This window comes from Ursus arctos, unplaced genomic scaffold (assembly GCF_023065955.2).
Source record: "Ursus arctos isolate Adak ecotype North America unplaced genomic scaffold, UrsArc2.0 scaffold_28, whole genome shotgun sequence".
In the NCBI taxonomy this organism is placed as follows: domain Eukaryota; kingdom Metazoa; phylum Chordata; class Mammalia; order Carnivora; family Ursidae; genus Ursus; species Ursus arctos.
In genome coordinates, this window is record NW_026622963.1 from 24908797 (window position 1) to 24924286 (window position 15490).

Sequence of the window (15490 nt, forward strand, 5' to 3'; positions counted from 1 at the left end):
CCTGTACTTTCAGCTGATTTTTAAGATAAAAAGATTGATTTTCTATAGTTTTTATACTTTTTTGCCTGTCCCCCCTCCTAACTAATGGTATGGTTTGGTTTGGTCTGGTTTTTTGACTACTACACTTATGAGTAGCCTAATGTAAGTTAGCAAAGTTAGCAATGGACCAAAATTTTCTTTTCTTTAAAGACAATTGTCAATTCTTGGGATTGAATTTCCAAAAACCCTAAAACTCGCTGTTAATATGTATTTCTAATAATGAAAAATTAGAAGCCAACTACATGTCCAAGAGTCATAGATTGATGCCATACACACAGCGTATCAATATTGAAGTGTTATGCAGGCAAGAAAATGCTATGAAGTCTATAACCATATGGAAAACTAGTTTTGACATAAGAAAAGAGAAATGGCAAACCCACATGTAAGCTTAACTTGCTATGCATATGGCCCATGAACTTGTCAGGGTGGTAGCATTGCAAGTAATTTTATTTCTTCAAAATTTCTTTTATATAGTAAAATAGTGAGTGCGTGTCAAAATCAAAGCATTATCCTGGCTGTATTGCCCCCAGCTGAGTGGTGACAATTGAGCTGGAGGAAGAGAATTTCTTCCTCTGTTATCCCAGAATGGGGCTGGAGGGCTTCCTTCTAAGTAGGGCAGAGCACGCGTTGCCCTTACAAACAAGAAGAAATTGCACCAACTCCACTCAAGGAGACTGGTTTAAACAAACACTTGTAAGAAGAAACTGATGCTTTAGCACAAGGGTAGAATCCCCCCTAGCTTTCCCAGCTACTCTAAACACACCCGTGTCTCCTGATCTCGATGGACTGATTATCTTGGGGGGGAGGGGCAAGAAACTAGCAGATGGGATTGCCAGAGTGCTTTACTCATCTTCAAGGAATTGTGGAAAATGGGAGATTTAGTGGAAATTGAGCATGTGCAAGTGGTGATTTACTTCCCCAAATATTTCACAGGTGACTTTTGAAAATGCTTGAAATACTTAGAAAGCCCATGAATTAGAGGCCGAGTTTCCACAAAATTTAGGAGAAAATCTTGATTTACTATTTTGTAGTTTTTTATCAGAGGGTGATGGAAATCTAGAATGATAGAATGGGAAGGAAGTTGGCGATGGAAACAGAGCTCACTTGGGTCCTGCATGGGTTCACTAAGAACACTCTATGTCATGCTGACTTATTTTGTCTTTTAAAAAAATTTTTTTTAAAGATTTATTTATTTTTTTTAGAGAGAGAGAGTATGTGTGAGTGGAGGGAGGGGCAGAGGAAGAGGAGAGAGAGAATCCTCAAGCAGACTCCCTGCTGAGTGTGGAGCCTGATGTGGGGCTTGGTCCCAGGACCCTGAGATCATGACCTGAGCCAAAATCAAGAGTCAGACGTTTAACCAATTGAGCCACCCAGGCGCCCCTGACTTATTTTTTCTGATAAGGTGAATACAGAGTAGGAGAGGGACACTGTAGGTCAGTGCTCTTGAAAGTGTAATGTGTGGAGGGATCTTGTTAAAATGCACATTCGCATTCAGTATGCCTGGGTGGGGTCTAAGATTCTTCATTCCTTAGAGGCTGCTGGTTCACGGACCATACTTTGAGTAGCAAGATTTTAGATCATGGACTCCAAATATGGCCTGTTGAAAACCAGATTCCTGTGCTGTATGTCCAAAGTTGCTGATTCATGGCAATAGACAACATTTTTTTCAAGCTTCCCAGGTAATTCTATTATGCCATCTCATAAGAAACAACAGCTTTAGGGGCGCCTGGCTGGTGCAGTTAGTTAAGCGTCTGCCTTCTGCTCAGGTCATGATCCTGAGGTCCTGAGATCAAGCCCCACCTCAGGCTCCTTGCTCAGTGGGGAGTCTGCTTCTCCCTTTGCCTCTGCCCCTCTCCCCCACTAGTGCTCGCTCTCTCTCGCTCTCAAAAATAAATAAATAAAATCTTAAAAAAAAAAAAGAAGCAATAGCTTTAGACACTGCATAACAAGTCACAATATCTTATAGTTTTGATTACAACAAATTAGGTATATTTGTAACTGGTTGGACTTTTATTCAATCCTAGATGAAATTAATTCCTTCTACTCTCTACAACTTCTTTGCCTTGTACATACTTCTCTTATTGCATGTTTCACCTTCTCTTCTTGTACGACTTTGCTTCTCCCACGCGTGCCCTCCTTCTTACTAGCACACCCCTAGTGGACTACTTTGTATGCTCAGTTACTTCCTTTTAAACTGAACTGGGGACTGACTTTTTCTGTGCTCCTGAGCTTCGGGCTGTCATGTGGCCAATGACCATGATAACACTTTCTCTATTGACTTTGAGGAGGACCAAATAAGACACAGCCTGAAAGAGTATCCAGAGCTTGATGTTGTAAATCAGGAAGCCTAGGTTCTGGGCTGTTGTCTATCAAATTTGATGTGACCTCAGACAGCCATCTGAGTCTCTCCCACAAAGAGCAAGAAGGTTTTCGAAAGTATGACATGCTAAATAAACTGGGGAGAGTTTTATTATTCATGGTTGGAAAATACATTATTTTTTTCGATTGGCAAAATTAATACCCCCAATTAATTGAACAGCATTTACTTAATGTCATTAATTTTTATGTGAATTTTCCCACTAGCAGTGTTTTTTTTTGTGACTATCTATGGGAGGGGTCCAATAGATAAGCACCGCCTTCACCTGACAATGTGCTAAATTCTCCTTCCCTTGCATGATTCTAGCTGCGGACCATAGTTTTCCGACCTTAGCTGCTACCACAATATGTGGGGACTACTCTCTTCCATGTTGTGCAAAGCCATTGTGAAAGTCATTAACACCTTCCATGTATGCTAGAGTTCCAGTTTTCAATCCCTCTTTGGCTTCGGCCAGAGAAAGAATACAACGACTTCGCTTTCTGCCTCTAGGGCCACCGTCTCCCACTGGGCTGTGAAATCAACATTCCTGTGAAGATGTCTTATTTGTAGCATTCTTTCCCTACGCATGTGTAGATTTCAGAGAGCAGAAACACAGACATCTCATTTTTTAAATTAACACATTTCTTTTTTTAGGGTTAGTCTGCCTAGCTGAAGACTTCTACTGAAGAGAGTCCAGCTAACTATGTTCAAATATGAACTTCTCAAGGACCCAGAAAAAGATCAGTTGGAAATGGCAAAGGCTCAAGGGAATATGGCGGACTAGGAAGATGGGTTCTGATGGCCTGGGCTTTTCTGACTTTACAGCCGTCTTGCTGGGCGATGTTAGGTAAGTTAGCTCACCTCTCTGAGCTTCAGCTTTCTTCTCTGGGCAAAGAGATGAAAGGAGGCAATCAATTCTATTAGAATCTATCCTGGTAGGAGCAGAAATCTTTGTTTTGTTTCCCAATGTACTCAAATGCACTCCTACTATGTGTTATCTGCACATAGTAGGTGCTTGATGTTTGTTGAATGAATAGCTTCCTTCCAGAGTGACAGAAAACACAGAGGCCTTTCTCTAAGCTCTCTTTGCAAGTGTCTTCATGTTCTCTGAAAATGAGGCTTCACCGGAATATTCTTATCTCTGCTTAACAGTCAAATGGCCCCAGCACTTTGTTTACCATGTCCAAAAAAAAACGAGTGGCACAGTGGAAGGTCTAAGCGTTCTGTGGACTTTTACATCATCCAAAGTGTTTATTGACTCGAACGGAAGTAGATGCAAGTATTTGAAGCTTCAACCAAATTTAGTCTTTTTTTTTTTTATTTTACTGTTTACAAAACAAGATATTTTATGGATGTAATTTATACATCGAATAGAAGAGGGCTATTCCCAATATTATCTTTATCTTCTAGACATAAATAACAAACAACTCCAGTAATCAAAATTTACTACAATTGTAATAGATTTTGGCAGAGTTTATGTATTGCAGGCAATGCTAACATAACGCCGACTTCCAAGGATAGAGGCCAGGATTTTTAGTTTGGCTTTGTTAAATGGAAAAAAAAAACCCTACTACTGTATTTGTAGGTTTTACTACATTCAAGAGATTAATTTTCATAAATAAAATACTTTATGCCGGCTTCTCATCAGAAAGTTGAAATTATCTGAGGCAATGTAACCACTAAAAACTTGTATACTATGAAAATATTTCAATAATTAATGCATGCTCCATCTAGAGTAATTGACAGGAGGTCATAAACGTAATGGGCCATCTGTGTTTGATTTGTACAAGAAAATGCTTAAAGGGATAGGCAGGTAATTCAAGCTTCCTTGGCAAGGAAGATTTGTTCCAACTTCTCCAAGTAGCAAAGCCATTTAGTAAGGGGGTTTTCCTTTCTTAAAGTCTTTTCCAGACTTCTGCTGGAGCTATGCCTTTCCTGCTGCTACTCATTCTAATGCAACAACCTCGTTTAGAGTTTTGGCGTATGCGTGGATCACAGCCATCCTCGACAATTATATTCGGCTCTCCTAACCATTTCAATAGTAACTTGAAAGCCATACGGCTGATTTAAAAAAACCAGAGGCTCACTCCAATGCTATGCTTTATCATTCATTCTGCTCAGTCTGACCACTTCGAAAATGTGTTTTGTAATTTTTCCTCAACTGTCAGTAAACCAACACACTTGCCTATGTCTGTAAACAAAGAATAACGGAAACACTAGGAATCTTAGTAAGATTTCTGTAATTCACTCCTTTGGGAGTGGACCAGAATCACAATATTTCAAGATGTAAAATGGTCTTGGTGGACATCAAAGAAGGTTCTAGAGCTCTCTGGAAACCAGAGAGCACTGAATAATGGCTTGCAACACTGTCCTGAGATCCAGACCTACAAATTCATTCAAGAACACACATTCAGCTGGAATTTGCTGAGCATTTATCGTCTGTCAGGTGTTGAGAGAAGTAATGATTATGTTGCAAGCCACCTGTCTGATTGGCTGAACTAAACCAATGAGGTCCCTGCATTCATGGATCTTACTTTCTAGTAAAAGCATAATTTTCCTTAGCTATCTCATAGATACCATAAACGCTATGCCTAGAAAACTAAATGTGCTGTCTCCCCTAACTACTTCCCCCGCAGAAATCTGTTTCTCCTCCTGTATGTCCTGAGTTGGGAAAATGTGGCACTATCTCCTCGGGTGCTCAAGGCAGAAACCTGGGATTATCCTAGGCTCTTCTCTTCGTCTTTCCTCTTCACCAAAACAATTCGCATGTTCCGTCCGTGCTATCGACTTACCACTGTTTGAGCCTGCTTCCCTTTTTTCCATCCCTAACTGTGACACCCTTAATTCAGTTCTCAATATATATATAATTTTTTTGGTTTGGAATATTGCAATAGCCCACAGTATTACGTGCTTACCAATCTATTCTTCATACTGTTGCCAGAATGATATTTTCAACATTAAAATGCTAATGCCGTTATGTCATTTCTTAATAAAAGTCCTTACTATAAGAATACTACAATTGCCTCAGAGGCAAAACTGGGCAACTTCTTAACATGGCAGAAGGAAGACTTTTGCAAAGGTAGGCTGGGCCTGATTCTACGGGGCCACCTCTTGGCACAGATCCTGCTCTGTAGTCACACGGAAGTGTATTCTCTGAGCACGTTAGGGTACCTTACTACCTTTGAATGTGTATTTCCCTTTCCTTGGAATCCTTGTCTCTTCACCCATCAAACTCAACTCACGCAGTTGATGCCTTTTTTTCTACACAGCTCCTCTTCCCTGATACTTGCCTGGGTTATTAGTGGTGCCTTTTGGAACGTTCTGGAACATTCTATGATAGGTAGCATTAGCACAGATCTGTCTACCTGGGTCACAAGATCACAGGGGCATGCATATGGGTGATGTGTTGAATAGGAGGTGTTGAAGGACAGTCATCATGGACCCAACCTTGAGCTACGTCTGGTCTAAGAAGTAACAGAGTTTAAAACCAATTCTCATGAGTATTTGTCTTTAAGTGGGATTGGCAACAAGATGGTACCTTTCTTCTTTCTCCCATCCTATTATTTATCTGAAACAAATGGTTTAATCACTCCCATTCTTCTCTTTTCGAGGCTAATTTTTCTTAAATGTCTTTAGCCTTTGAGTACGTTTTAACATTCAGTTATGTCCGTTCTGTCAACTCTTATTTACAAACACATGGCCTTTAACAATTTTAACCTGTGCCTGTCACATTTTCCAAAAACTTCTGACAAAGATACAAGAAAAAAGTTCAACTTATTTTATTCTGATTTTTGAAATACAAGAGAGTTTTTCAGTTCCACTATGGTTCCACATAATGCCAATTGGCTAAATAAAAATTAAAAGTAAATTAAAAAACTCACAGTCCTCCCCCGCCCCCGCCAAGCCCAATTCCTTATGTATTTGATGTCACAAAGATAAACTATCTGGATGTTTAGCTGAAATTTTCATTTTTCAGAGACATTTTTCTTTTTGAGCAGGCATAACCTCTCTCTTTCTCTCCTGTACAAGGAAAAAAAAATACCAGCTATCCTTCTGATTTTAATCAGAAAATAGAAATATAAAATATAAATTCAATAAAAAATCTGAATTCAGCTCTTTACTATTTCCTGAACATGTGTTCATTATTGTTAATATATAAAGTGCATGTTCAGAGTGGTTCAGAAAGCTAAGGGCTTTGGGGCGCCTGGATGGCTCTGTCGGTTAAGTGTCTGCCTTCGGCTCAGGTCATGATCTGGGGTTCCTGGGATAGAGCCCCGTGTCGGGCTCTCTGCTCAGTGGGGAGCCTGCTTGTCCCTCTTCCTCCCCAATGCTTGTGCTCTCTCTCTCTCAAATAAATAAATAAATAAATAAAATCTTAAAAAGAAAAAGAAGGGCTTTGAAAATTGTTACTGAATATTGTTAACTATATACTGAAGCAAAGGGGTCGTTTGTATAGTATAACTCTGTTATACCAGGAAGAAAGTGCAGTAGGCGGTTAAGGAACCTGCATTTGTGATTATTTCAGCATGGTTAAGGGCACTCAGTGTCCCGTGTTCTATAGGATGCCACGGAAAGGGGACCCAGGAGGATGACATGGATCAATCTTTGTTTCTCTTCCTGCACCAAGCTTATGGGGTTGATTTTGCCTTCAATGCATAGGACTAGTTGTTCTTGATTTCATCCTGACGATCCGAAGAATTTTTATGTATTTTTTTCTATACATTCAAACACTAAAAAACCCCAATATTAAACAGCTACAGACTTTGCCACCCAGATGTTTAGAGTTCAAAGCAAATAACAGTATGACAGACCAGAGGCAACTTAGCCATCTATCACACAAATTCACAGCCTGATGAGACAGCAGATTAAAAGCTTAACTGGGGATAGTTTGAGCTTTTTGAAGTAAGTGCAACAGTGTTTTCCACCAGAATCTAGTTTCTTCTATTGTTTTCTGATATTATAAAAGCAATGTATACTTGTTACAGGGAAAAATTAGAGTATAGAAAGAGCAAAACTAAAAACATTCATTCCCAACCTGAATTTTCCCTCTCATTACCAATCAGCCATTGGGATCCCATTGGTATATATCCTTGCAGGTACATAAAATTGCACCCTGTTCTACATACCCAGACCTACTTATTTAGTATCATTTTTTAAAAAGATTTTATTTATTTGACAGAGAGTGAGAGGGCACAGCAAGGGGAGTGGCAGACAGAGGGAGAAGCAGACTTTAGTGCTGAACAGGGAGCCTGATGCTGGGCTCGATCCCAGGACTCCGGGATCATGACCTGAGCCGAAGGCAGATGCTTAACCGATGGAGCCACACAGGCATCCCTAGTTAGTATCATTTTTATGGTTTCAAAATATTTCATTTTCTGGATTTACTAATGTACCCTTAAACAATGCACATTTATTAAACATTCGGGTCGTTTCTAACTTTTCTTTCTGTCAAGCTATTGCTGTAAAATATGTATAGCGAGACAACTTAATTCGTATAATCATCTCAAGAGGTTTATGTACTTGACTAAGAAACTATTGTTTGTCAAGAAGGCATATTATACGCTACAAATCAGTCCACATATCTTTAAAAAAAATCCAAACATACAGAAGACTGAGAATAAGATATAAATACATCAAATTAGCATGATTCTTTATTTTAAAAACTTGGATGATATGCCTTGTGAACAACCCAGTTCAGTGTTTGAGATTGATGGGTAAAAAATGTTTGGAAGGTGGGGTGGATATTTTAAGGCGATGAGGCTATTATAGGACAAGCGTGGACTTTGGAGGTCAATGGACAGGGGTTTGAATCTCAGCTTTCGGACTGGGCTGGTCATAACTCTTTGAACTTCAGACTGTGTGTAGGTGGGAACCCCTTACACTATAGTTGGCCCTCTGTTGGTCTGGGGAGAGTTGGCATTCTTTTAAGTTCGTGGGGACAAGTAGGGTCTCAGAACACTAGGTTGGTAAATGTAGGATGGGGAGGAGGAGAGGACAAGAATGTGAAGGAAATACTAAAATGACTCTGTGTGCCTGAGAAATGGGGAAAGAACTTGGGGGTTGAATGAGGAGAAAGAAAATGATAGCAAGTGCTGTACTACGACTGATCCAATGATGATGCTGATGCTGATGGTGATGATGATGATGATAGTGATGATGGTGGTGGTGGTGATGGTGATGATGGTGATGATGGTGGTGGTGATGATGGTGGTGGTGATGATGGTGGTGGTGATGATGATGGTGATGGTGTTGATGATGATGGTGATGATGATGATGGTGATGATGGTGGTGGTGATGATGATGGTGATGGTGATGATGATGGTGATGGTGGTGGTGATGATGATGGTGGTGGTCACGATGATGGTGATGGTGATGATGGTGATGATGGTGATGATGATGATGATGGTGGTGATGATGATGATGATGGTGATGGTGATGATGGTGGATGATGGTGTCAGCTAACGTATAGCACTTAACAATAATGATGACAATAGCAGCTCATACTTCCATAGCCAAACAGGGTCTGTTAAGTACTTTAAATATATTCACCATTTAATCCTCACTACACCTTATCTCACCTAGCTCCTATACCTGTTGTAAGAATTAAATAGGCTAATATATGTAAAGCACTTAAAATAGTGCTTTATAAATGTTTGTAAATAAAGTCCCTCTTTTACTGGCACAGAGAGGTTAAGCACCTTGTCCTAGGCCGCACAGCTAGTCAATGGCAGGAGTGGGGTTAGAACCTGGCCACCTGGCTGGAGCCCACGTTACCTTTAAGAGATCTTTGGCCAAAGGGACAGTGATAAGGTGCAGCTGCCCCTTCCCTGACTTCATTTCACCCACAAAAGAAAAACAAAAGGGATGCTTCCTTTCTCCACAAGAATGGCCAATAAAGCTGAAGTGTTCCAATCACGGGCACTCAGTGTCCAGCTGGTGGAGGCATCACTGTTGTGCCATTTCACCTTGTCTGACACACTCCATCCCCGTGGTCCTTTTAGGGTGAATTGGGTGAGAAGGGCACTTTTTTGAGAGGTTTGGTGTAACATTATTTAGCAAAATGGAAACAAACTATAGACCCAGACTGTAGAAATGTCACCATTAGTGGGAAATGATTTAAAAGCTCCTTAAATAACTAGTGGTTCCAAGACCACTGGGTTAAGACTGGGCTAAGGTCCTCTATTTCTTGTCCTTTTCCCAGCTCCTCTTCCCCTTACCTTGCTCTGCCCCTCAGTTATTTTCTACCTCATCACCCTGCCCCCCACTGTAATGATAATGCTAATAGCAATAATGCTGAGAGCTCATAATTATGGAGCTCTTATTATATGCCAGGCACATTCATGATTATCTCATTTAATCCTCATAACAGCCTTCTGAGTAAGGAATTTTTTTTAACCTAGTTTATATGTGAATAAATTGAGGTTCTGAGAAGGTAAATCACTTGGCAGTAAGTGGAATTGGAGCCCATCTGTGTCTTGTTTAAATCTGATGCCACACCTTCTCTTTTCATCACCCAATGCATTGGAATCACCTCTACTGGGCATTCTGTTTTCCAGGATTACCTGATTCTTGGAAGATAAATAGGTAGGTGTGCATAGGATTCTGAGTTAAATACTCTACAAGTTTTTTGCTTCCTATAACTTTTAAAAATTCTGCGCATTTTAATTCTACCATGGGCAAAAAGCTGTGCTAGGTACACTGTGGGGGTACAAAGAATTATTTAAAGAGAAAGATATCTTGATCTTTGTGATATATATATATATATATATATATATATATATATATATATATATATATATAATTATAATATAAATGTGTTAGCTGTGGAGGTATGATGCTTAGCTCCATGAGTGCAGTTACAATATAACATGAGTATATAATGCCTGAGACATTTAAGCAAACTCTGTACTCAGGCAAAAACTTGTATCCTGCAATTATCTGCATTGTTTAAAAAAATAAGGATAGAGGGGTGCTTGGGTGACATAGTTGGTTAAGTGTCTGACTCTTGGTTTCATCTTTGGTCATGATCTCAGGGTCCTATCCTGAGATCAAGCCCCATGTCAGGCTGCACACTCAGCATGGAGTCTGCTTAAGACTCTCTCTCCCTCTCCCTCGGCCCCTCCCTCCTGCACACTCACTCTCTCTCTCTCTTTCAAATAGATAAATCAATCTTTAAAGAAATAAGGATTGAGAATAAATTTTAGAAAACTCAAATTCAAAAGTAACAAAATACAACAGGAGTGTAGAGGGAGAAAATTAATAAAGATGAAACCTAAAACTAAGGAAACAGAAAACAAGCACAAAATGGGATAAATAAAATCAAAATTAGTTTCTTTGAAAGTTTATTGAACTAGATACACCCTTTGACAAGCCTGACAAAGAGAGAGAAAGCAAGATAAATACAGCATCATCAAGGTATATAATGACAACTATGGAGATGAGAGAAGTCACTGGCAGATGTTAGGTATAACTCTGTAGAAATAAATTTGAAAACCCGGAGGCAGTGGAAAATTCCCTAGTAAAAATAAAATCTCTTAAAATAACTAGTTTAAGAAACATGAATAGACCAATTATTAGAGAAGAGATTGGAAAGTAAAAGATCTATCACTGAAAAAGGCACCAGACGTAGATGGTTTTACAAGTGAATTCATTATGGTTTTAAAGAAATCAATCCCAGCGTTATACAAAATCTATTTGACCATACAAAGGAAAGATATGAAAATAATTTTGTGAAGACAGATTCTCAACAGTATAGGGGTGAATGGATGGCTCAGTTGGTTAAGCATCTGACTCTTGGTTTTGGCTCAGGTCATGATCTTGCAGTTGTGGGATTGAGCCCCATGTCAGGGCTCCACACTCAGTGCAGAGTCTGCTTTGGATTCTTTTTCCCTCTTCCTCCCCCTCTGCCTCTCCCTAGTCATGTGCTTTCTCTCACTCTCTCTCAAAGAAATAAAATCATTAAAAAAGAGTGCAGAATTTGAAGACCAATTTCTATAAAAAATTATAAACAGAATATTAGCAAATCAAATCCATTAGTTCATCTAAAGCATATGACACCATTACCAGATAGTGTCTATTACCAGAATATCAGAAGCCATCTTGACTATTCCAATTTTACATAAATTGTGGAAAGGCTTCTAATTACTTATAATGGATATGATGGTGGCCAATTAATGAATTCTTAATGCGTAATTCTTTAACTCTGATACTTGAATAGCTTGGAGATTGTAGACGTGAGGTAGGGAGGGAAGGTGGACACTGGGGGAAAAGAGAGAGAATCATTTAGCTTTCGGCAACTGCATTAGTTATTTGTGCTTACTTATTTAATTTTTAGGATATGCAAGTTGAAGAGAGGAATGATAAATAAAGAATGAACCTGTAAGGGATATTTACCATGTTCCAAACCCTGGGGTAGGTGGTCTACATACACTGTCATTTAATGGTTGAATCAGGTCTGGGTTAATATGCAAACAAAGTATACACGTGCACGCTCACATCAATGGAATGCCTTCTAGAAGCAGTCATTAATCACAGAACAAAAACAACATACCATTTTTTAAAAAGTTAGTTAAGAGAGGGGATTATATAGAAAATGTTATTATTGAAATTGGCCCCAAATAAATACTTCAAATACTTTACTGACAGATGCCATTCATGAAGCAAGAGAGACAGCAATTTCAAGTGACATGTGAGTTCACAGATCCTGGCATGGCTTTATAAGCTCATTAAAATGATTTTACTGGTTGAAACCACAGAGACACTGATACTCATGCAGCAAAGATATCTCGGCTCACCCTGATTTTTCTCAGGCTGTCTTAGCACAGTAAGTGTCTGCTGGTTGTGCCATCTCAGAATGGAACATTTTATAATCTCACGATGCTGGGGCTGAAGCTTTCTTTTCTATCTAGCAGAACTGTATCCAGAGACCCTTGGGATCCTGGGGAGGTTGGTGGGTCCCAAGAGAAAGGAGGAAATCTCTGGACATATTTTTGTCACCAGGCAGTCTCCCAATTGTCCCTTCGAGGATGCTTTCTGCCTCATTTGTCTCAGGCATTGCCTGGGGGATGATTTTGAGGTTTCTTTCTTCTGTTTGTCTTGAGAAAGGAGATTCTCTGCTACAGTCATCTGTCTTTGAAGACCTGGTGCCTTCTTATGGGGAAGGAAGTACTCTTCCTTACAGGGCAGAAGAGCAACAGAGCAGAGTTCTGGCTAAAAGATATTGGCTAAGCAAATTTAAACAAAGCAGACTATGGACACCTCAGACACAAGACTCTGTAACGTAACCAGTTGGAGTGATAACTATTAGGTCAATGACTGTAAGTCTATCCTATAAACAAGGATTATAAAATTTAAATAGGGCTTTGCCTCACAATTATGTCAGCAGCCAATGATGATAGCGAGGGAGCTACCCTGTCTTTCTGCTTCATCACTTAAAGTGACAGCATCCAGCTTTCTTCTCTGCATCTATCATAAAGACACATTGATTTCCTTTCTGGAGAAACACATATTTCTTTTCTCCTGCTAAAAAGATAAATCTGACAGATTTTAATCAAATGTAGTTGTTCACAACTACAGAAATTCGTTCAGTGCCACATATGAAAACAAAAATACACCAGCAGCTAAAGAAGGAGTTTTTTTGGCCAAGTTTATTTGAGGAGAACACTTGTGTTAAAACACACATGTACACACACACACACACACACACACACACACACAGGTAGGGAAGCCTATGCGTCGGTTAATATTTTTCAAGATAGTAGTATATTATTTGTAGTGACATCAGTAAATGCTGGTACCCATTAATATTTCATTAAACTATGCTGTGCAGATTCTCTGTTTAACCCCAAGATGCTGGACTATTGGGTCTTGGTCTTAAAAATGAAGTCTTTCCCAAGATGAAAGTTGGTTTTCAGATATTTGAGATATGATAGAGAAAGATGAAGAATCTTCATGTCTCTTATCCAACAGACTCTTATCACTGTATTTTTGCTCAGTATTTGGCTATGGCTTGGCCAACTGTGCTATGAAGTATTTGCATTATTTTATAATGTATTTCCTATGCATTCTGAGTAGCTCTTAGATACACTGTATCTAAGGAGAGCCCAGATGTCATACATATATTTTTTCTTTCGTGTTAGACATTTAAGCTGATTTTTTTCTTAATTTTTTTTTTCGCATAAAAAAGTCTGTGGGAGAGCCACTTAAAATCAACAAAGCTTGATGTTTTCCGCATCTCATTCATTGAGTAATTCGGTTCTTCTCAGTATAGATTGTACATGAACTGATTTTTAATGGTACTTTTCTAAATATTTGAGTCTTTGGCGTATTTTGTCTTTTCTTCTCAGTATAGATATGACTGATTGCATTTTCATTAGAATGGAGAGCTTGGATGTCTCCTGTTCACACCTAGGGGCAATTTCCGGCCCAGATATCGTGGCATAATATATCTTATTTCAGCTAATTTTTCAGAAGTGAAGAAGAAGAATCCATATCATGAATGAAAGTGTACAGGTACAGTTTTAATCGACCATCAATCCAATCCTGCCTTATAGGGCCCATCATTTCAGTAAAGTTTTCATTCTAGCCTCATAATTTTGAATATTATATTAAGATATATGATTCAAGAATAATTGTATTTGGAAAGAAAAGTATTGAAAGGAAAGTTATTTTAATAAGCCTACATCGTGATTCATAGTTTGAATATATATATATATATATATATATATATATATATATATATATATATATATATATATATATATGCATTTCACTGGGCAAAAATAGAGAACTATCTCTTTTGAATGTGAGCTTTAAAAACCTCACTTAAGTGTGCTTCTGCTATCATATCTAAGTTTGTGAAAATTACAGAACATTACTATTTATATGATAATGTGCCCTATTCATGAATCACCTGCAATGCATTATTGGGTTACCTTTGACAACCACCTTGGTTTAAGAATGAGCTCACAACTCTGATATTTGTCCATGATATGCCATGTAGAGATTTTTTTTTTTTTCTGAAAAGCATAGGGTGATCTGGGAAAAAGGGAAGAATGGCTAGATCAGAAGTTACCTTGCAAGAAAAATATTAGAAGAGCGTGGCGTTTAAATTGTAAGAGGAATAAATTAACTTCCTAAAGCAAAAAGTAAGAAAAGGAAGCCACTGAAAGTGGGTGAGCTGGTTCAGTTGAAAATCATGGTGTCCTCCTTAAGCCTCAGCCAAGAAATTGGTGGTTAAAGATTTGTCCCAATTTTCATCCGGTACTGGTGTCCTTTGAAAGTTTAATCTAAAATGAAAGGCCATCCCGACACAGGAAATAGGTGATTCTTTCCTGAAAGAATATTTGTGATGCCCCAAACCACAGCCACTGGAAGATATGAAGGCGAGCACAAAATGTTACCTGGATCATGATTTATATATGCTGAACAGACAATAAAGTCGCCACCCTCCTTTGCCCCTACAGAAAAAGCTACCGGCTAGGTTTAACTACAACATAGTATTTCGAAGCAATATTTCTCAAAGTTTTTTCTTATTTACAAAAGAAGCAATTCATTTTGTAGGACATTTCACACTGGCAAATGGCCAACAACAATTTTGACCAAAGCTGGGTGCAAAAGGTATCGCAAAACACAAAGCGGAAGAATATTTAGGGAAGGTGAAAACAAAAGGGAAGATTATTCATCCTTCCATACGGCTTTTTAAAGCCATTCACAATTATGTATCGTTTATGGTAGTTTCTATAAAATTTTTTCCATTGAGAAGGCAGAAGACTGAATAAGTTTTGTGAATGCACCACAAAAGAAAGAGAAGAAATTCGGAATGACAATGGAATTGAGCTGATTGTTTGAGGATCTGCGTGTGATAATGACGCTGTTAACCAGGAGGATGGAGAATGTGATCTCATTTGTTTTTCCAGAAAGGGATTTTAAGAACTTAACCAAAAATTAAAGTCTCTAGTGAGTGTGAACATAAGCAATAACAGTCCTACCACAATTATGCATTTGATTGAAAAGGTACAGTATATCAGAAGTCTCAGAGCCAATGTTGGTTTTTCTAGCTTATGTGCATGGAAATACACTCACTTCAAGAGAGAG

General features: G+C 38.7%; 1 protein-coding gene across 12 annotated transcripts in view; it reads left to right on the forward strand.

Annotated features, from left to right (window-relative positions):
• LOC113263654 (uncharacterized) overlaps positions 1-15490 on the forward strand; it is a 177987-nt gene that overhangs the window by 70357 nt on the left and 92140 nt on the right. For 5 of the 12 annotated variants that reach the window (XM_057303855.1, XM_057303848.1, XM_057303849.1 and 2 more), the window contains exon 8: positions 3050-3242. The exons of 2 other annotated variants lie outside the window; for them this stretch is intronic. In XM_057303855.1, coding sequence (XP_057159838.1) covers positions 3050-3068 — 19 coding nt within the window. In that variant the 3' untranslated portion in view covers positions 3069-3242. Of the gene's footprint in view, positions 1-3049; positions 4047-11729; positions 14068-15490 lie in introns of those variants that run through there. 5 more of the 12 variants (XM_057303851.1, XM_057303856.1, XM_057303850.1 and 2 more) reach the window with 5 other exon arrangements.